The 19734-nt window shown below is 52.4% G+C and overlaps 1 protein-coding gene across 3 annotated transcripts; it reads right to left on the reverse strand.

Annotated features, from left to right (window-relative positions):
- Positions 1-2280: 2280 nt before the first annotated feature.
- DNAJB12 (DnaJ heat shock protein family (Hsp40) member B12) lies at positions 2281-19472 on the reverse strand. Of its 3 annotated transcripts, XM_068196950.1 has the most exons (9): positions 19305-19472; positions 15228-15402; positions 14177-14322; positions 11168-11353; positions 9754-9833; positions 9010-9119; positions 6167-6339; positions 5210-5342; positions 2281-4086 (listed from the first exon to the last, which is right to left on the reverse strand). In XM_068196950.1, exons 1-8 carry the CDS (start codon positions 19435-19437, stop codon positions 5221-5223), a joined length of 1125 nt encoding a protein of 374 aa, XP_068053051.1. In that variant the 5' UTR covers positions 19438-19472; the 3' UTR covers positions 2281-4086; positions 5210-5220. The 3 variants fall into 3 exon arrangements, with proteins under 3 accessions (XP_068053051.1, XP_068053050.1, XP_068053052.1); XM_068196949.1 differs by having other exon boundaries at positions 2281-5342; XM_068196951.1 differs by lacking the exon at positions 19305-19472 and adding an exon at positions 15541-15964 and having other exon boundaries at positions 2281-5342.
- Positions 19473-19734: the final 262 nt, after the last annotated feature.

Raw genomic sequence — 19734 nt, forward strand, 5'->3', positions numbered from 1 at the left:
TGAGGCCAATTACCCAAACCTGCAATTAGAGGCCTCGGGGAAGAGGCTTTCACTCCAGGATAATTAAACTGCTTGGCAAACGAGGAGCCTGTGGAAGGTGTGGGGGAATAAAACCAGCCTGAAAAGCCATTTCCATTCACACGTGAGCTCATTCTGGCTCGGTTTTGGTTTTGTGTTTTTTTTTTTTTTTTGTTATTACCACTGTGGACAGACAAACAGTGACTTTTGGATGAGAATTTTCACCATAAAAACCTTGTTTTCGACATGAATGACCCAGAACTGGAGTGTTGGGAGCGGAGACTGCTCACTGGTGTAACTATCACCTCGGAGCAGTCAGGGCAACAAGCAGGGCCAGGCTCCCACAGCTGGAAATGCACCTTTACACACACGCGTGTGCAAAGAGGGGGAATTTCCCCTAAAATCTTGGGCTTTGGAGCATTTCTCAAAGGATCACATGCTAGAACATCCCCCCCCTCACATGAGGGGCATCCCCTGTGGGGTCATCCAGCACAAACCCCCCCCTGGAGACACTGAGAGGGGTGGGAAGGGAACTGCAAAGCCCACGTTCCTCGGGCAGCGCGGGCTGGAAGCGCTGGTCCCAGGGCGCAGCAGGAGCTCTACGGTGACGGCAGCACCGTCAGCCCTGCCGAGGCATCCTCGGTCTGGGAGTGCTATTTACAGCTCCAGAAATTCGTGGATTTTTAAATAGTCAGCTCCTGAAGGGGTGGCCCTGCTCCTGTGCTGCCAGCAGCAGCGTGACCCCTGCTCATCCCCCCCCACCAGTCACCCTCAGAGAAGGCGAGGGGCTCCGCATCCATTTTTTTAAAATGATCACACCAAGAAAACAGAAAGAAAACCCCACCAAAACTCCCAAGAGCCAACACAGAGCGATGGCACAGCCTGTGTCCTGGGGGTGCCCAGCAAAACCTTCCGTTTGGGACCACATGGCCCTGGAACGCCCCAGTCACAGCCCCAGCTAGGACGGTGCAACTTTGCTTTTATTTACAGCAAAACGGCTTTTCTATGAGAAATTTGGGGGTGTCTCAAGGTCCCTGGGGTTTGGTAGCTCCCTGGAAGGTGCAGAAGCTTCCAGTGAGGCTGGATCAAATGTCTCCCAGGGCAGTGGGTTACGCAAAGGGATATTTTGGGACCTGGGAAGAGTCAGGCTATTTGTGGCACCAGCATCAGCCCAGGGATCCCAGGTGCCAGCAGAGGAAAGGGAGATTTTTGGGGGCATCAGCAGCAATAAGGCAAATGAGGGTTTAAATCCCAGGATAACACTAAACCCTCATGTTTTTGCTACCAAAAACAACGATGGGGGGAAGAGGGCTCCCCTTGGCTCCCTACCTGCCAGAGGAGGATGTTCCTGGAGATCCTGCCTTCCTCTGATGCCTCCCTGCCTTTGGCAGCCATTCCAATTAAAAGCTTGGGCTAACGAGCTAATGGGCAGCTCAAACCACTCACACCTTTGGGGAGTGGGCAGGGACCAGCACACCCTGAAATTCAAGAGCGTCTCCCATCGCTCCGGGCTGGGAATGACCCGAAATGCAGCAAAACCACCCCAAAAGCCGGGCTGTGGATGTGCCGTGTGCCGGCAGGGCTGACTCACCGCCAGAGGGGAAATGGCAGGGACGTGACCCTTGGCCTCTGAGAAGAGGGGAAAAAAAGGGAAAGGGGAGAAATTCCCACCCTTGCCCTCTGAGAGAAGGGGAAAAAGGGGGAAATTCCCACCTAAAGCTTCCAGCACTTTGGTGCATGGGCCTGGGGAGGAAAAGAGACCCACCCAAATCCAGCCCCGAGGCTTTGGGGCCAGCAGCCTGCAGTTTCCAAGCCAGTGCCAGCAGGAAGGGTGCCCAAAGCAGTGTCTCTGCCCTGGAACAAAGGCAGCCCGAGTCTTCCTGGCCACTGATGGGGGTCGTGTCCAAAGGGCACCTTCCAATGCCAGGGTAATGCTGCCAGGCTGGTGGCATCCTAGGATGAGAATAAGGCTCAGCCAGAGGATGTGGGGCTAATGGGGCAGGAGGAAGGCCCTTCTGGGAACATCCCAGCAGAACAGGTCTGAAGCAAAGGTGTTCTGCTGGGTGTTTGCTGTCACCTTGCCAGGGCCACGTCCTCTCCATCCCCTCCCTGTCCTTCCCTCTGCCACCTCAGGACAGCCCCTACAGGGACAGAGTTCCCAGCCATTGGGATGGCAAAGACCCCAAATTCCATCCGCTGCCGAGGAGCTGCAAAACCACAGCTGGCTGGAGCAGGGATCCACAGGACACCAGCCTAGCCAGAGCCTTTCACATTATAAACATTTATTTATAGATGTACAATTGTATAATTGACTCTAAATCGAGAGATACAGCCTCTGTGAGCTTCCACTGGGATTGATGCCTTCTCCCTCCTTGTGATCCATGGGTATCTACCAGGAAAAATAACCTGAAGGTTTTGGCAGGCAGGCTCCGGGCAGGGAATGCCACTGGGCAACACATCCAGCTCCTTCTGTGAGCAGGATTTTGGTTTAACCCCGTCTCCATCATCCCTGTGCCTCTATCAAGCGCCATTTCCAATCCTGAACTTCCACCCAATTTCTTCTGAAGGTGGAGGAACCATTAAAAAAAAAAAAAGAAATAATAAAACCCCTTAAAATCAGGTCCAAGCTGCGGTGGCTGTGGGATAACAGGGCCTGCAGCCAATGGGAGGCTGAGATTTCACAAAATAAATAAACAGCCAAGACAGAGTGCATGGATTCCTAAGGACAATGGGATAAAACCACCTCTGCCAGCCCACCCGGGAGCTGCCGTGCTCCCAGTTCACTCCCCTGACCGTGCCAGGGGGTGGTTTTCACTGGAAATGTCTTTAGACACAAATGAGCTGCAGAGCAGCAAAAAAAATTTAAAAAGTTAAATAATCCAGTTTATTCCATGGGAGGTGGTTCTGCTCGTGCTGGGTTTGCTTCCAAGAGATGGCTCCTCACCTGGAGCAGCCTCACACTGGTCCTGCCTGTGGTGGGGCAGGCAGAGGCAGATCAGACACCCCCTGATCTCCCCCAGCAGAACTTCTTCCTACAGAACACGTTGTTCCTTATGGATTTGTGGTATTTTCCAGGTGTCCTGCAGGAAACACGAGACGGGGTGTGAAGGCCAGGGCCAGGCTGCACCCGGGAGCGCCGGCGGGTGGCTGAGGAACCCGAGCACAAAACCTCTCAACAAAGGGCTGTTGGAAAGCCCTCTCTGCACGGAGCACGCTGATTACCAGGCAGAATTTGAGCAGACTCGGCAGAAAAAGGAGTTACGTGCACGAATTAACCAAAGACTGACGAGCAAAATCCATCCGGGACAATCCTTCCCATGCTCAGCTGACCCTGCGGCTTCTGCCGACGCTGCAAATCCACGGCTCCGCACGGGCTCCCCCCGTTCTCTGTGACCCCCTGCACATTTGGGCTTTGGTTTTATCAAAACCCCAAGAGCAGGTGTATGGACGTCCCCATCCGCAGAACATCCTCCTGGGAGCAAAGGACAGCAACTGCAAAGGGATTCCTGTTTTCCAGGCAGGGAAGGGCTGTGGACAGAGAAACCCCGGGAAGAGGCTTCCTGCCGCCCTGCTCCCCAAAACGGGCAGAAACCAAAATAATTTAATCATCCAACCCCTGCATAGTTTAAAAGTACAACATATATACAGCTATAAATTAATGCTAAATAGATTATATTTTCTTTTTCTTTAGTGTCTTCTTTCATCAACAAAATCCCACTTCTCTCTCCATTGGCAGCAGCAAAGGGTCCCCTTCTGCTTCACGGCTTCTGCAGTTAGTTTGGGTTATTTTACACTCTAGTGTGTCTGTTCCAGGGGCTGTGGGATCCTTGTGGGATCCTGGGAGCACGCCAGCAGTGTTGGAAGGGGAGGAGGAAGACAGAGCTGGATTTCCTGTCCCAAGCGCTGCCTGCGATCGTCAGGGAGAGGCAGAGAGAAGAAAGAGGGGCAGTTGTGCGTTGCTAATTCTCCAATTCCATTTTTAAGATAAGGTTTGATTCTTTTTAAGTAGCAGAGTCTGTCACCTCGGCTCAGTGCACTTCCCCAGAAGTCTTCAGGCGTTTCAACGCTCTGGGAACAAAAGCGGCGGCGGTGTCAGTCTCCGGCCAATCTGTGACTCCCCCTTGCTTCCCCACCCCACAGCACAGGCAGCAGCTTTTCCAGGCTCTTTCCAGACCATGGGTGCAGGGAGGGAATTAAAGAAAAGCAGGTAATTAACACCAGAAGAGGCGCAGTCATCCAAACAAGAGAGCGGGCGGATCAAGATAAGAATGCATCCAAAACCAAGATACACCCAAAAAAAAGCCCAGTGTGCCCCGGGGGGATTTGCTTTAAAGGCCAAACTTCCAGATGCCAAGGAAAACACTCCCCAAAAGTGCAAATCAAGCAGCTCAACGGCCAACATCCTCAAGGAGTCCCTGTGAGCCAGAACGGTGTCCATTCAACACCTGGAACAAGCTTCACCCAGGAGTTTTTCTATAGAAATCCTGGGCTCAGATAATTTTGGGGTGGTGGGATCTGCACATTGCACAGGCAGCCCAGCCTGGTAGGCGAAATCAGCCCAAAAAATTTTGCAGAAAAAGGACTCCAAACCCCGTGGCAATTTTTTTGCATTATTTTGGTGCAGTTCTCCCAGCACGTCCGGTCTCACATGTGTTATCTGTGCTCTCCTTAATCCAAGCTCTCCAACCCCCAATCTTCCAGACCTCCCCCCCAGGTGCTTTTACTTTGATTGCCAGTTTTACCCAGTAAGTTACTTCTACAACCTGCTGGGAACATTTGCTTTGTTCTCCTTGAATGGGAAGGCAACGGGAGGGGGGACAAGGAACATCTGTTGGGTGGGACTCCATTCCCTGTCACCGCACTGCTTCATGTGCCAGGGATAACAGCCTTCCCAGCAAAACAGACAACAAAGCAACTAAAAACAAGGGCTCATTAAAATGTGGGGGCTGGATGCCACAGCACCTAAGAAACTTCCAACCTCACCAAAGGATTCTGCCCTGTTCCTAGAGGCCAGAGAAAACAGGGAGCCTGGAGAGAGCCGAGGGTGCCGACATGCAAACTAAACCCAATCAATTCCCGATTAACGAGGGGAGGCTGCACGTGTGCACCCCGAGGAGACTCCTGGAGGGCTGTGTCTCAATCAGGGATTTCAGTGATAAAAGCACTACGGTTCCCTGCTCCCGGCTCGTACTTGGGCTGGGACTATCCGTGCAGGGAGGCCTGGACGTCTGACAGTCTGCTACAGCTGGGGGTGCCCATCTTCTGTGCCCGCTGGTACAGATCCGAGTCCCCGAAGTAGCGTGCCCGGTACAACAAGCCTTCCTCTGCAAAGGAAAAAGCTCAGTGTCAGGAATGCCCTCTGGAAGAGACTCCCCCACCAGGCCCTCCTGGGAACAGGAGGCACCTCCAGCTGTGTCCAAGGTAAAGCAAAGGATGAGGATGAGGAAATGCCCCGCGCCCTTCAGGACAGGATGGGCGTAAGAGCTGCCGACAGCTCATCCATCCCGGGAAAAGCCAAGGGAACCTGGCTCCGTGCACGGGCAGCCCCCACAAAGGTTACCCCAGCAGGGCTCCGAGCGTTTGGCACAGCCCCTCCGGCATTCCAGCGCTGAAACCCTACCCCGGCCACTGACTGCTCCAAGAGCCGTGACCATCACAGCAGCCAGAGCACACAGGCTGCCCCTGGACTCACTGTCCTCACCACCCTCTGCCACCAGGATATTTGGCCTGGGCAGCCCCCGCAGCCCTCGGAGCAGGGGTGGGATGTGGGACGCATGACACCATGGGCAGCAGACTTTCCAACATCATCCTTGACCAACTGAAATATTAGACAGGGCTACCAGGGATCCCAGAGGTTCTACCTTCCCCCTCCACTGGAAATCAGAGGTATCCTGCTGACATGGCAGGGGAACCTCTGGGGCATAGCTCTTGTCTGACCAGTTCTGCAGCAGCATTAAAAAGCAAAACAAAACAAAAAAACCCCACATACCGGGCCTGTCATGAAGTCACAGACTGGAAAAAACAAAGGCAACAACACAGGAAATGTGCTGGCACCGTGTTAAAGTATAACTTCAGCACAACATAGTCCTCAGTCAAAGACCTTTCCAAAGCCACCCCATGGAGCAGCTCCTGACCCCTCACTACTCACTCTGCTGCTTCTCTCTCCAGCAGTTGTTCCGAAGGTTTGCTATGTAGTCGTCCTCCACGCTCCGCTCAACGTTCTTCAGGTTCGTGCCCGTGTATTCCTCAGCAAACTTCTCGGACACGTAGTAGGGGACTTTCAAGTGCTCTGTGACCCTCCTGTGTGTGTGACCCACAGACCTGGTGCAGGGACAAGAGCACAACAGTGCAGGACACGTTTCAAGGGCACAGCAAAGCCCCCAGCTCAGGTGATGCGATTCCAAACAGCAGGAAACATCCCTCACCCTTATCCAGCCACTGGCTTGCAGGGTTGGAAGGGAGCAGCATTTCTGGTGGAAATGACAGAAGCTGCCAGGCCTCCAGCAAGGCGGGCAGAGCTCTGAATACAGACATAACTCTTAAGACATACTGCCCAGGGCCTAAACCCACTTAAAATGTTCCCTGGAATTTTCATTAAATTATTAAATCAGTGATTTCCTCCATTCACAAGATGGGACCCGCTCTGTGCCCCAGCCTGCATCAACCAGCACAGAAAGCACTTTCCAGAAGGAAATCTCTTCCTCCCCTGGCCCTGTGGATTTGCATTTCAGACAAAGCCCTCCTCTTGCTTCCCCTGACACCCCAGCAAACCTAGAGATCCTCCCTAGGGCGTGTGTGTGAGCTGTAACACAGAAGCTGGGCCCAAATGTTGGATTTGCCAGGAACGGCTCCACCTGGAGACGTGCCCAAAGTTCCCTATAATAGATACCAGCTGCTGCTGCTGCTGATTTAAAACCAGCCTGATTCTTAAGCCAGGTATAAACATTAACTCATCCAGCTCACCCTTCAGTTTGTTATCAGAGTATACAGGTGGGATCCCAGGACTCCTGCACGTTTCACCAAGGCCCAGTGCTGGGTAACTGAAAGGACTGAACGGGAGCACAGAGCTCTGCTGGGATTTCTCAAGGCAGAGAAAAAGCCAAATTCATTCTTTTCCCTGTCAAGACAGAGCCCTGAGTCTCCCAAAGCTCATATTCCTCTCCTGGATAAAGATGGACTACAGAGCGTGCCCTCACAGGAGAAGGATTGGGAATGGCAGGGCTGCAGCAGCACACTGGAGTGTGAAGCATGAAAATCAGGGCACAAGAAACCTGTCACCTGCTGTCAGACATGCAATTAAGTCAGGCCAATTCCATGAGGTGTTACTGAACAGTAATAATCAGGCCCACAGCAAGGCAGCTCTTCCAGCAGGAAGATCCTTTTTGGAAGAGATTTACAAAGGTAACAGTGGTTCTTTAGGACTCTGCCCTCCTCAGTGACACCTTCACTGTGGAGGAGTGCCATTTAAATCTGTGGGTTCAAAGCTTCTGTTCCCCTGCTCGCTGAGCGGAGGCACAGCTTTCCCTTCCCTCCCGGCAGAGGAGCTGGCAGTGAGTGATGCAGCAGCTCCTCCTGCCGGCCCTGCACCACCTCCTTCCAGCTCAAACATCCTGGCTGCTCGGGAAGGCTGTAGCAGGACTGGATGAACTCACTTCCCACCCTTGTCCAAATCCTAGCTTGGAAATCGGGTTGCTTACCGCTACTGAGTGTGCAGAGACAGGGACAGCACAGGGAACAGGGAACAGGGCAGCAGAGAAACATCTGGGGCTCAGGGACGGCTTCCTCTGGCAGCTGGCAAGGCTGGAAGCAAACCCCTGCCCACTTAAATGCCCCCTCCCTCAGTGTCTTCTCACCCCACAAACTCTTCACCAGCATAAACCAAACTGGTGCATGTGTATAATGCTCAGTTTTACAATGCTAATGTCAGCTGTGGAAATCACAGCTCAACAGCCTTCACCCTCTCAGAATAACCCTTAACTGTGCCAAAACCATCCCGTCTTTTGGTCTCAAGCACCAATGTCACAGTCTGTACTCTGATCTGAAAGCTAAGCTGGGTTTTATAGTATTTAACATCATGCCCCTCCCCTGGAATTGTTCAAGGCCAGGTTAGTTGGGGCTTGGAGCAACCTGGTCTACTGGGAGGCATCCATGGCCATGGCAGGGGGGTGGAACAAGATAATTTTAAGGTCCCTTCGAATCCAAAGCCTTCTGGCATTCTATGATCAATGGCAAACATTGCTACCCGTGAAAATAGGCAGGAACACCAGGCTGCAACCAGGTCTGCCCTCTCTAAATGCACATAAGGAACTCGCACTGAACATGTATTAAGCTTTTGCCAAGAATGATGCAAGCAGACAGAAATCAAGCCTGTTTTCCCACTCTTTGTTAGCACTGCAAAGTGACTAAGAATGAGGACACATTCCATTAGTCACCAAAGGGAGCAGATCGGGCCATTTCCACGGGGTCTAGAACAGAGCAGTTCCACTTTCACATCCTCAATGTCTGGCCAAAGCTATGTCATGTCAAGATGAGAGTTCAGAAACGGGGGACTTCTCTGGGAGTGTCTTTTATTCTGTACCCTCTTCCTCTACTGTGTTGTACTAAGGCTTTCATGGGAAACATGGCTTTTGTTTTTCACACTCTACACCTCAATTTTTTCCACATGGGATTTCAGTGCTGGGCTGCAGCCTCCCCAAACCATTCTGTCCCTTTCCATGACAGACACAGCTGTGGGGATGGACTCCAGAAGGTCCCTGACAAGGAACTCTCTCCATTAGGGAAGTGAGCATCCTCCAACTTTCCCTGCACCTTGTATCTCACAGCTGTTTGAGAACCACAAAGGCTCCACTGGCAGCAGGAGCAATGGGGTCAGGAGATAAAGCAAAAAAAAAACAAACAAATGAAGAACAGAGCAAGATCCCTACCCCACCACCCCCCTCCAGAGCCCACCCCCTGCCCACGTAGGTAAGTTTTAGAGGAATGGGTACTAACAGCCTGTGGCTCAAACTGTAGGGTGGGCTGGAGACCATCATCTGGCTGAGAGCAGACACGATGATCAGGATGAGGATGGGCATCAGCTGGACAAACAGCCCCAGGCCACCCTGAGGGAACAGAAACACACAGTGGAGTGCCAGCCATAGAGCTGGACAAGGATCCCATGGCACCTCCCTTCCTCCTTCCCTCCCAGTGCTCCAACACAACCTCCTCTCTCCTGCTTTTCACAGGGAATAACCCAAAATAGCTGGGGGGAACCCAGCAGCCCACAGGACAGCGTGACTCCGAAGGTCCAAACCCCAAACCCCCTGGCTCTTCTCTGGATGTGACAACGGGCAGAGGGGACTGCCAGGGGGAGCCTTGGGAGGGAATTCCAAAAGCCTCATGCCCACAGTTTGTTTTTCTAGAGCAAACTGGTGAGCAGGACTGGTTTTATGGATGGCCTTCTCCCCTTTTCAGTGCTGGACAGATGAAGGCAATTCCCCCTCTCCCTCACCTCCCAAGCTCCCTTCAGTTCCACCTTTAAGCTTGAGATAAAAATATTCAGGAAGTTCTTGTTTGTTTTTTACAATAAAATTGGCTCTGCCCAGACAAACAGCCATAATAACCCTGACTCCAGCTTTCTGTTTGGGAGGGTGGCAATAAGCAGGACTGTTTCAACAAGCCAGGCACAGGAACCAGCACCCAATGATGTGCTGTGAAAACCTCCAGCCTCCCAGATCCCAGGTGTTTTCCACTTACATCCCCCTGGTGCTCCCGCCTGTCCTGCCTCTGGTGGTAGGTGTACCTCATCCTGCCATTGCTGTACACGTGAACGTTACCTGAAGGAAGAAGAAAACTCTTACTCCAAAGTCACATTGTAGAGGGTGCTGCTGGCTGGCCAGGGAGGGACCACAAAAGGTGGCCATGATCCCTGTCACCTGCTTACAGGCTGAAACAGGATATCCCTGAGGTGGTTTGAGTGCAGAGTGGACACAGCTCCTTCTGTAAGATTTTGCAGGATCATTTGAAAACTCAGCTTGGAAGTGACCTCAGGAAGTTCAACCTCCTGCCCAAAGGAGGATCAGCTACAGAGAAAGAATACCCTGCACAGACCTTCTCCCTTCTGATGGAATAGATTAAAACCAGTTACAAACAGAAATAATTCTGGGGTTTTTCCCACCCTGCAAACAAAGCTCTTCCATGTCTTGCTTTAAATGTCAAAACTACAGCTGCAAAGGGAGCCAGGCTGAGAGAGCAGCCCTCAATTCTCTCGAGACAGTGAGGAAAGGGAAAAAGAGACTGAGCTAAAATAGCAACATGCTGTTTTTGCAGGAGGTGCTTCTTGGCCTCTCTGCCAGGCAGAGCACAAATGCTGCAAAAGGCTTCCAGATGCTTTTGAGCCACTGGTGTTGGGGGTGTTAGTGCTTAGATTCCAGACAGGAAAGAGCTACCAGAGTGAATTTTCTTAACTGAAACCAATTTTTTTTTCAAGTTGGTCCACAGAGGTCAAGAAGGCCTGTGTCCACTTCCAGTCAGATATAACTGGAACAAATACAAAGGAGTCTTCCAAAATACCCTTCTCCTGACATGGAATCTGTCTTTTGAGCAAGTGAAGGAACAGATTCTTTCCTGCTCCCCCAAGCCATGATCTATTTTTCAGCCAGATTTATTTTTCAATTCACAAGGTCTAAATTATGCTGTAGAAATATTATTTTCCTTTTTTTATGGGACACAGGAGAGAGAAGGAAGTGGCCACTGATCTTGGAGAACCTGTTCTGGCTGCGTGGTGGAGTAGACAGAGATCAAGAACAAGGCCCAGCTGTTACCACAGTTTGCTCTGATAAGATTTAAATTCCAAAACCACCAGGCAGAAAAAGCCTTCCTCAAAACAGGATTATTTGCACAATGACCCTTAAAACAAGTCACTTTTTGTTCTAGCATTCAACCCAACCTACCAGCAGCTTATGTTGCCACCATGCAAACAAACACCTAAGGCTGGGAAGAAGTCCAGCTCTGATGGTTGCCGAGTTCTCCAACCATTTAAGAAATTTGAGGTGTTTCAGCCACACGTGAAGGAGAACTCCCCCTCATCTAGCCCAGCACAGCCCAAAGAACCCCAACAGCACCAAAAGGATGAGGCCCCGCAAAACAAATGCAGATTTAAGGTGCTTACTAGAAGGAAAACCACCCCCAAAGAACATGTTGAAGAGGTCCTCGGGGGAGATGTCAGCCTCGAAGCCGCGGTGGAAGTCGGCGTGGCTGTGTCCATGGCGGGCGGGGTTGAGTTTCTCGTCTCCAAACTGGTCGTACTGCTTCCTCTTCTCCGGGTTGCTCAGCACCGCGTACGCGTTCCCGATGGCTGCGACACGGACAACGAGGAAGCAATTAGCTCCTTCCTCCCACCTGCAGCCCTGCACACTGCCAGCATTTGCCTTTCTCCTCGTACAGAACAAGAGATTCGGCTACCCACGCCTTTGCAACAGGTACCTGGCACACGGCTCGGGCAAATCCAGGCAGGAGGAAACCAAACTCAGGGAAAAAACCCTTAATTAATTCAAATGAAGAAGTTGTGCTATGACTGATAAGGATTTGGTGCACGTCCCCAGAGAAACCCTTCAGCTGTCGGCAGCTGTGTAGGGAAATAAAATTTTAGTTGACAAATTTTATTCAAAAGTGGCATTAAGGGAATTCAGTGTCAGAGCCTACAACTAGAACTGCAAAGAATTTAAATTCGGGCTGAATCCCTGAAAGGGACTTTAAAACTTTCCATAAAAGCTGCTAAGGAAACATTAGCCAGAAGTTGCATCCATCAGCTAAGAGTTTCAGTACTTCCAGATGCCACATGCAAGGTGCATAATTACAAGGACTGTTAACCAGTGCCTGTGAGGCTGGAAATGTACTGGATATAAACCCCTGCCAGGTCCCTGGATCCCTCTCCTTCCAGCCTCAGGAGTTTCAGCCCTTTTCCCAGAATGTCTGCCTGCCACCCTCCTGTTTCTGTATTCACCTCTCTTCACATTCCAGCTTCCCACTGCTCTCTGTACCAAGGCACCCCAGGGCTCCCTGCATTGCAAGGACCCAAAATGCCCATGGCAGCAGCTGCCTGGTGTGTAAAAGGCAGGGCAGAAGGGATAGAAAAGGGGGAAAAAGGGGATAATGTGCCCATTTGGAGATCAGCTCCAAGATTTGACACTTTCCCCATGGTCAGATGGAGGTGTACGGTTTCTTCTTGGAGTGGAGATTTGGAGGGCAGAGGATGTAATGTCAATACACTCCTTCTCCTTCTTGGTTATAATTAGTGCACCCAGAGCAAACATTTCTAGAGCCAGGCAGGAAAGCTGGAGGACAAGGATTGACTCAGTATATCAACCACACAGCTGGAAAGAACAAGGGAAGCAACAACAGAGCGGTTCAGGGTTTGTTCACTCTTTGACTTTGTGCTGACAAAGCCCAAGAAATGCCTCATTCCAAAGCAGGATTTTAGCTCCAAGTAGCCAGGCTCAAGGCTTTTTCCAGGAGCAGTCAGGTAGTGATGCAGATCTGCCACGAGACAGCCTGCAGCCAGCTGGAACTGTACACTGAGACACGGGCTCAGCACATCACCTTATCAGCGGTCACTGGGAAGGCGAATGCCAAGACTTCAGCTAATACATCAACATAAGGAAAAATTAACTCATCTCCTCACAGCAGGGCACGTTTCCCCCTTCACCCTCTGGAACCAAGCAGGTGGACTTCAGCTCAGCTCAGGGGCTGAAGGACAGGAAGCCATGGAGGCAAGGCCCAGAGGAGATAACCCCACAGCGGGGGATAAAGGGCACTTTGCTTAACGCTCCACTTCTGGCACGTAACTCCTGCCAAAGCCTTGGGCAAACATCATTATTCAAGATTACAGGTGAGGAAACCTGCCTTTGGCCACTGCGGGATCCAAGGATGAGCCGTGGAGCAGCAGCTCTGCACAGGCAGAGCTGATACCTGTGTGCAGATACCCTTTCATCTGCCCCCCACACCAGCACAGGCTCTCCCAAGTAGCTGGGGGTCAGTCACTATTTGCTAACTCTTATCAGGGAAGGATTTAAGTCTTAAAAGGCTTGAACAAACCTTACCTAAGACTTTTACTGCTGAATTTGCGTCTGTGAGGAGCTCACCTGAATACTGTACCAGTACACTCACATCAGGCCAGCCCTGCTCCCTGCTTCAGCAAAGGTCTCATGCATTTCACTCCCAAAAGCAGGCTGCTGTGGGGTGGAAGGTGTCTTAAAGACCCTCTTGTTCCACCCCACCATGGATAGGAATACCTTCCAATACCCCAGGTTGCTCCAAGCCCCATCCAACCTGGCCTAGAAAACTTCCAGGGATCCAGGGGCAGCCACAGTTTCTCTGGTCAGCCTGTGCCAGAGCCTCAGCACTGTCTTGAGTAAAGAATTTCCTTCTAAAAAGTGGCCAGAATCAGATTATTTTAACAGCTTCCAAACCAGTGCTGTACAACTGGCACCGAGGAGTTCTGTGTTTAGCTCAATGATAATAATCAAACTTCCACAGCTTGCAGGGGAAAATGGGATTATATGTTCCAAGCAACAGCAACTCTCTTGGAAAATTACTCCAATTTTAAGGTTTCTTATTACCCAGGAAATATCCCTGCTGCATTTATAGAGAGGCTCTGAGAATTGGGCTCTTTGCAGCAGAACCAGAGTTCCTTTTCCGAGTTCTGGCTGGGCTCCTTTGTGTATCTGCTGCAGTTTTACCCTAGGAACTTCTTCTTGGGATTTCTATCCACCAATTTCATCCACGAATGGTTGGGTGTTTCCTGGAATGTTTCCCCTGAGGGGTTTGTGAGCCCTGTGTCTGCCCCTGGTGCTGCACAAGTTAACTGGGTTAATCCTGACAGAATTCCCTCCTGAGCAGTGAGGCAGGAGCTTGGAGCAACACACAGGGAAGGGCCGCTGGGAGAAAGAGAAGGCTTCTCCTAACCCAACCAACAGAGACAAATCCTACACATGCCAACCTGTGTTTATTATTTTAAGCTCATACTTTGGTCATGACACGACCAGCTCTGAAGGGAGACAATTTCACAAAGAGCAGCTTTATTTCACTCTGCCTGACTCGTGGGATTGCTTGTAAGCGTTCTCACACACCCAGCTCAGTGAGAGTGGGGGGCAAACCACAGATCTGGAGCTGGCTTTACCTTTGAAGGCCTCCGTGGCCCCGGGCGCGTGGTTCTTGTCCGGGTGGAACTTCAGGGCCAGTTTCCTGTAGGCCTTTTTCAGGTCCTCATCAGAAGCTTCTCTGTTGACCCCCAGAATTTCATAGTAATCTTTGCACTGCTTTACCCTGCCAGGGGAGAGGGGAGCAAACGTTGAGTTCCAGAAGTAAAAGCCTGGATTAAAAAAACTGAACATAAAACCTCTTGAATACTTGTCAGCTCTGAGACTTTTCAGGCAGCACAGTTTCGATGGATGCTGCTCAGGGATCTCTGGATTACTCAGCCCCTGCTCCTCAGAGGTGACCCAGCTGTTTTCACTGACTCACTCCGGCTGTGCCGGCAGGACCAGCACAGAACGAGTCGGGCCAGTGGAGGAGGAAGGGCCTCCCCTCAGACCCACACAGGAATGTGATTGGCAAATAAACTTCACATTCATCATGCTCATGTGTTGGAGGCTGTTTGGGAAGGACTACAGCACCTGAAGGATATTGGCCTTTCCCCTCCCTCACTCTCTCCTCAGCTAATTCCCAGATCTAAAACTTGCATCAGCTGAACTCCAGGGAAAGGAAGGAGCAGCCCAGGGTGTGCAGCCCATTCTTCCTGGGCACACTCAGCCCAGCCGGGGCTTCTGCTTCTCATGTGATGAGACAGAATCCAGCAGGCTGGGCTTTTGGAGAAGTGGATGATGTAACAAACATTCCTGCAAGTCCCTTGAAGTGGTTCTTGCACAATTCAGGCCATGCCCATAACCTTAAACAAAGTTTACCAAGTGACAGCACCTGCAGCTCAGTCCTTCAGCTTCCAGGATGGGCAAATGGGAGACAGGAATAAAGGGAAGCTTGAAATAGGGTTTGGAAAACGAGCAGACCCAAGCCAGCTGCCTACCAGGGCTGCTAGAGCTATAAATCTTCCCGGGCCATCTTCTCAACACTGTTCCATATGGTTCAAAGCTGAAATTTTTAAAGTACCGTGAAAAGCAGACGGGTACCACGTGACAGAGTCAAACAAATACCCCAGAGAGCTGTGCACAAACCTCTTCACTGCGTCCAGCTGGTCCTGAGTGTAGCCCTTGGGGACCTCCCCCCCAGCCTCTCCGTTGGCTGATGGGAACTCTCCACTCATTTTCCTGAACTGAGGGTTTGTGGATTCCCTGGGTTGGGATTGGCCATTGGCCGACTGCTCGTTCTTGTTGAGTGACTCAAGCAGAACTGAAACGAGAGAAACAAAAACACGGAGTAGAAAGCACCAAGCTCAACCTGCCCTTCCAGCTCTCCCATGAAGAGACTTCTCTTTACCTCTGCCACCTTCCCAAGATCCCCCCCATCCTTCCCCAGGAAGACCCTCACCTTCCCTCCCACGTTATCTTTCAGCTCTTGTTGCTTCTCACCCAGATGTGAGGGCCACTCCTGAAGATATTCTGCTTCTCCCAACACACACAACCTCCATAAAAACCCCAGGACCACCCAGACAGACAGTCCAGGAGCCACAGCAGATCAGCAAAGCAGCGCATCCCTGTCCTTTTTTCTCTTCCATCTCTCCTCGACAGCAAAGAATGTCCAAACTTGTCCTCTAGCACATCATAAAGTGTATTATTCTCCTTTTTCCCCTGCTTTTGAGAGCCTACAGTGCTAGGGAAGCGATGTGACGATGCCATATCTTTAGAGGGCTTAGAAAATAATTCTGTGGGCTGCCAATCCCACGGGGACATTCCCCTTTTGGGGACAGAGCTGCAGCACTGCTGGCTGCCAGCTCCTCACACGGGCGCTCAGAGCAGCTGTGAAACCCATCTTCCCTCTCAGGTACTGGATGTATAAATTCACCTTCCCTTTTCTTTTCCTCCTTGAAAGGCTCAGGCACTGTTTTCCATCCTCTCCAGCCAGGAGAGGACAAACATCCAGGCCTGGCCTAACCACCCAGGTGACACAATGGAGGGAGACTCCAAGCATCTTTCCATCGTGCGTTTCCCTGGCAGCTGCATAGCACCATCTTTTAAAACTGCTTTTTAAACCAAGCATCAGACTGATTTCTTTACCCCCATTCAAAAGAACAGGCACACATGCTACAATGAAACCCAGCCAAGGATATTTACACAGGCCCCAGGATCCTGAGCTTGCAGTCCTTTATCCAGGCCCTAGAACTGGGAAGGACGTTCCAATCCTCCCAGGGATTGCACACCACAGACCTTGCACTATGGGGGTATCACCTTCTTTAGGCAAGTGCAAACAACACTTGCAGGCCAAGAGATGAGCCAAGATATCCTATCAGGCCCCAGCACTCAGAGGGGGCAGAAAAATCCCCTCGGGAATCCAAAAGCCAATAGAGGATGAGGGATGCAAAGGACAGTGGGCTAAGGAGCAGTAACTCACTGGATGAGCTCTTGGGCTTGGAGGCTTCACAATTTTAATTTATTTTAGAAAATAAATTCTTCCTTCACTCATATTTCCGATGCTTCAGCGTCCACTGAATTATAGTGTTTGGTTTTGCTCCTTCCAAACCTGGAGCAATCTGCCAGGTGATTTTAAATTTCACCTCACAAGGCTGTTCCCCCACCTACTGCCCTTCCTGCTCCTTTGGGCTTTGTTCCCTACAGCTTGCCAGGAGATTTTGATCCCAGAACGGTTTGGGCTGGAAGCGATCTCAAAGCCCATCCATTCCCACCCCTGCCATTCCAGGGACACCTTCCGCTGTCCCAGGCTGCTCCAAGCCCTGTCCAACCTGGCCTTGGGCACTGCCAGGGACCCAGGGGCAGCCACAGCTGCTCTGGGCACCCTGTGCCAGGGCCTGCCCACCCTCCCAGGGAAAAATCCCTTCCCAAAATCCCATCTAAATCTACCCATTGTCAGCTTAAAGCCATTCTCTGTGTCCTGCTACCCCAGTTCCTGATGAAATCCCTCTCAAATGTTCTTGTAGCCCCTTCAGGCCCTGGAAGGAGCTGTGAGGTCTCCACACACCCTTCTCTTCTCCAGGCTGAGCAGCCCCAGCTCTCCCAGCCTGGCTCCATGGGGAAGGTGCTCCAGCCCCCTCAGCAACTTGGTGCCTCCCCTGGGCTCTCTCCAGCAGCTCCAGGTCCCTGCTGTGCTGGCCCCAGGGCTGGGGCAGCTCTGCAGGTGGGCTCTCACCTGAGCCCAGGGGCAGAATCCCCCCTCTCCTGCTGCCCAGAGTGCATTTCCCAAACCCAGGCACAGAAACCCACAGATGGCCACAGGTCAGTCCCATTTTGCTCGACAGCCCCAAACCTGCTGCTTTTTGCATCCTCTGTGCAGCCCCAGCACAGCACAAATTCAGAAGCAGAGAGTGCAGAATTAGGTTTCAGTTCTGCCAACTCAGTTCGCCCCAGCACGTGCCATAGAACACTTTTCCTCCCTTATTAGCCAACATTTGCCCAACTTCCCATAAATTTTCCCCAACTCCCACTTCAAGGTGACCAGAGTGTGACCGTGTCTCAGCCAACGTGCCCTGACACAGAGATTTTTGCTGCAATCCCCTTGCAAAACCCCTCCCTGATCCCAAAAAGCCCAGCCAGGGTCAGAGTTTGCAGCACTGGCTGAGCAAGGGCACGTTGCTGAGTGTTGCCAAACCCTGGGTAACTCCTGGGGAAGAGATTTCCCAGGAGCTCCTCAGAGGCTCAGGGACCACCGTGGGATCTCTGGCAGCATTTCCCAACTCCAGACCCAGCAGGACATGGAGCAAAGGGTCCTTGGATGAGAAACCTGGCTGGGTCTGGCCACAGATTAGCATGTTGTGTTTAACATTAACCTGCCCTGCTGCCCCCACCCCAGGCTCTGCCTTCCTCCAAAAGTCACTTTTCCTACCCAGTAATTTCACCAAAGTATAAATTCCAGAGGAAAGGGAGGAAAACCACACCACAGCACACGCTGTGTTTGAGGGAGGAGGCCTGGTGCAACCAAAAAGAGGATTACAGGAAGCCTTGGGGCAAACAAGCTGCAAAGCTCAGCCAGAGAATCCAAACTCAGATGAGGTCAAAGCAAAAAAAAGGAAAAAAAATTAAACCTCCAGCCCTTTGCATAATATTCAGCCATGTAAGAACATGCAGGGAAAGAACGGAGTTTGGCTGCTTTCACAAACCACTTCCCATACGAATTAAAGCTTTCAGGAAATGATGAAAACAAACGTAAATCTGGCAGCAAGTCCTGGAGGATTGTTTTGTTACACATGTGAGAGCGTGAGCGCAGCCACAGCCTGTCTGCCTGCAAACAGGGGGCAACTGCTGGAGCAGGAACAGGACAGGGAGAGGAGGAATAGATGGAAACAGGAGGAACAGGAAGAGGAGAGGAGGAGGAATGGGAGGAGGAAGGAGGAGAGGACGGATAAGAGGAAGAGATGAGCAGGAATAGGAGGAGAGAAGGAATAAGAGGGGGAATGCAGGAACAGGGCAGAGAGGAATAGGAGAGGGAGGGGAGGAATGGGAGGAGGAGAGGAACAGGAATAAGAGGAGGAGAAAAACAGGAAGAGGAGAGGAACAGGAGGAGGAGGAGGAGAGGAACAGGAGGAGGAGAGGGACAGAAACAGGAGGGAAGGAACAGGAGAAGGAGAGGAGGAATAGGAAAGGAAAAGGAGGACTATGAGGAGAAGACAAACAGGAGGAGGAATAGGAGAAGAAGAATACGAGGAATAGGAAAGGAGGAATACGAGGAATAGGAAAGGAGGAATAGGAGGAGGAGAAGAGCTTTTCCAAGCCCCCCGAGAACCCCTCCCTCGCCTTGCCAAGCTCCTTGCCTCCCCTCAGCGCTGCTCCACCAGCAGCGGGTGTTGTGCCCGCGGCTCAGGGCTCCCACAGCAGCGCGGAGCCGGTCCCTCTTCCCTTCCGGGCGCTCTCCTCACTGGGAGCCCCGCTAAAGACAGAGGCCGCGGGCCGACAGTACCCGATGGCCACCCATCGGTTCCCGATCGCCGCCCATCGGTTCCCGGTCCCAGGCGGTGCCGCAGCCCGAGACCCCAGCACACCCCCGGGCCGCCCGACGAACTCGCCTTCCCGGCGTGCCCCGCGCGCACCGCGCAGGCGCCGTGAGGGTGAGAGGTCAGGCCCGGCGGCGGCCGCGCAGGCCGCGCTCCCCCGGGCCCCCCGCCGCGCCCCCGGGCCGGCGCTCACCGCGGACCCGCTGCGAGGGGTACAAGCGCTGCGCCTTCTCCAGGAAGCGGCGGGCCTTGTCGGGCTGGTTGGCCTTGGCGGCGGCCAGCGCAATACCAATGCACCGCTCCGCCTCGTCCCGGTTCGACTCCATGGCGGCGGCGGCGGCCGGGCGGGGGGGCGGAGGGGCGGGGCCGGGCGCGGGCCGATGACGCCACAGGAGCGGCCCCGGGCGGGCGGGGCCGGCGGAGGGGCGCCGTGGGGCCGGGACGGCAGAGGGCACTCGGGACCCCGCTGGCATAGGGGCTTGGCGAGGGGAGGATTATTAACGAGCCCTCCCGGAATTCTCTCAGAGCTTCCTGATGGAGCCGCCCGCCTCCGGAACTGCTCCTGGCTGCAGGGAGCGTGCCCGGGACGCGCTGAAGGAGACGCTGAGGAGGGATGAGGCTGC

This window comes from Anomalospiza imberbis, chromosome 8 (assembly GCF_031753505.1).
Source record: "Anomalospiza imberbis isolate Cuckoo-Finch-1a 21T00152 chromosome 8, ASM3175350v1, whole genome shotgun sequence".
NCBI lineage: Eukaryota > Metazoa > Chordata > Aves > Passeriformes > Viduidae > Anomalospiza > Anomalospiza imberbis.

Excerpts from the sequence above, each read along its gene's own strand:
- DNAJB12 (XM_068196950.1), bottom strand. The coding sequence starts at position 19,437 with ATGGAGTCGAACCGGGACGAGGCGGAGCGGTGCATTGGTATTGCGCTG. Across the intron at positions 9,834-11,167 it reads TGGGGGTGGTTTTCCTTCTA|GTAACGTTCACGTGTACAGC; the intron begins GTAAGCACCTTA and ends TTCTTCCTTCAG. Across the intron at positions 6,340-9,009 it reads TACAGTTTGAGCCACAGGCT|GTCTGTGGGTCACACACACA; the intron begins GTTAGTACCCAT and ends TCCCTGCACCAG.